Source organism: Cryptomeria japonica, chromosome 11 (genome assembly GCF_030272615.1).
Source record: "Cryptomeria japonica chromosome 11, Sugi_1.0, whole genome shotgun sequence".
Taxonomy (NCBI): Eukaryota; Viridiplantae; Streptophyta; class Pinopsida; order Cupressales; family Cupressaceae; genus Cryptomeria; species Cryptomeria japonica.
In genome coordinates this window covers 320789711-320791534 of record NC_081415.1, presented here as the reverse complement: position 1 = coordinate 320791534, position 1824 = coordinate 320789711, and the positions used below count along the sequence as shown (strand labels likewise).

Sequence of the window (1824 nt, the reverse complement as noted above, 5' to 3'; positions counted from 1 at the left end):
CGGATTATATCACCCTTGTCACCAAGGATGGAGTTTGGCTTCAACAAGTCAAAGTCGAACAAGAGTTAATTCCCTGTCATAGATGTGGTAGCCGGACTCACACCATAGATAGATGCGATGTATATGTCAGGAAAGCTCATAATAAGCCCAGCAGAATGGCAAATTGGGATCAGAAAGGTAAAGACATTATCAAATCATGGGAAACGCCACCAGTGGACTACCCCAAGTTGGATGATAAGCCACAACATGGGGGCAATACGACTGAATTACCTAACCCAATTTTGAAGTCGATCCCTAATGGTAAACCTAATGTGGAATAGAATGATACACAAATTCAACCGCATGAGATAGCCAATTTGGAGGATGGTAATTCTGTCTCAGGATCTGAATCATCTCTCCCATCCAACGCAAATAAGGATTTAGATGACCTAGGAAATCTTGATCCTTGATGTATTAATCAATCGGCAAATGCATTATTGGGCAGATGCAAAGGCATGAAGGGTAGAAAGAGCCATAAAACAATTAGAGAGCAGAGAGCTGGGGAGAAGGGGCTAGTTAGTGTTCTGGACTATTTGAATGTATCCAAGGGAGGTAAGGCCTCCCTTGGAGAACAATGAAGATATCTTCATGGAATGCCAGGGGCCTCTCTGCCCCAGACAAAAGACACTTGGTCAAAAGACCTTTGACCAAGATGAATTCTGATGTGTTTTTACTGCAAGAAATGAAGATAAAAGTTGAAAAGGTGGATGAGTTTAAGAAGTATTGCTGCAAATGGGGAGGTCATTTCCAATATGCCATAGGATCTATGGGTGGTCTTGGGATCCTTTGGAAGCCGGACAGTATTGAGGTTAGATGTATTTCATCCTATGATTTTTGGATGGCCTGCTCCATCAAATGTAAAAGGACCAATTTGTGTTTCCCACTCTTCAACATCTATGGTCCTATAAGGACTGAAGATAAGCTAAGGGTTTGGAATGAAATTACCATACAAGCTAATCTAGGTGAATTAGGGAAGGTTATTATGGCTGGAGACTTTAATGCCATATTAGATTTCAATGATAAAGTTGGAGGGCTAAGAAAGCCTACTAAAGTCATGGAGGACTTTAGGGAGTTTGTGTACAATTGCAGGCTCGTTGATGTTATTCCCAAAAATGGGAAATTCACTTGGAACAACCGTAGACTGAAATTTTCCAATATTTTAGAACGACTTGACATGTTTTTTGTGGGAGAGTGGTGGATGTTGAGTAACCACACCCTTAAAACATCAATCGAACCTCATTGTGGCTTGGATCTTTCCCAATTACACTTGCAATTTCCCATGAACAAGTTGGCTGCAAAAGCTATTTCAAATTTCTAAATATGTGGTGGCAGGACCCTTCCCTCCTTGATCTTCTCAGAAGTTGGTGGGCAGAGAGAAACATTTTTTCTGATTCACCAAGCTTCAAATTCGTCAAACGCATACAATTTTTAAAATGTAAACTAAAAGAGTGGAACAAACATACATTCAAAAATGTGTTTGCTGAGAAGGAAAGAATTGAATCTGCAATGGAGGAATCAAATAATCTGATTATAGCCAATGGTATGACCAATTCAGAGTATGAGGCTGAAAAAATTCTCAAAAAATAGTATGCAGAGATCTTAACTCGAGAGGAAGTATACTGGAAGGATAAATCGTGAGAGAATTGGATAGCAGAGGGTGACTCAAATACGAAATTTTTTCATGCCTCGGTGCAATCTAGAAGGAGTGCTAATAGGATCTGTATACACATAAAAATTGGCTATGAGCAATTAAATAAATATTCTATATTTATTTAAGAATTATTC

General features: G+C 39.3%; 1 protein-coding gene across 1 annotated transcript; it reads left to right on the top strand.

The window, feature by feature from the left end:
- Nucleotides 1-613: 613 nt before the first annotated feature.
- Nucleotides 614-1357, top strand: LOC131860196 (uncharacterized). Its single transcript, XM_059214574.1, has one exon. It carries the CDS (start codon nucleotides 614-616, stop codon nucleotides 1355-1357), a length of 744 nt encoding a protein of 247 aa, XP_059070557.1.
- The last annotated feature ends 467 nt before the right edge of the window (nucleotides 1358-1824 follow it).

What these genes read in the sequence shown, in the direction of transcription:
- LOC131860196 (XM_059214574.1), top strand. Translation starts at nt 614, where the DNA reads ATGAAGATATCTTCATGGAATGCCAGGGGCCTCTCTGCCCCAGACAAA.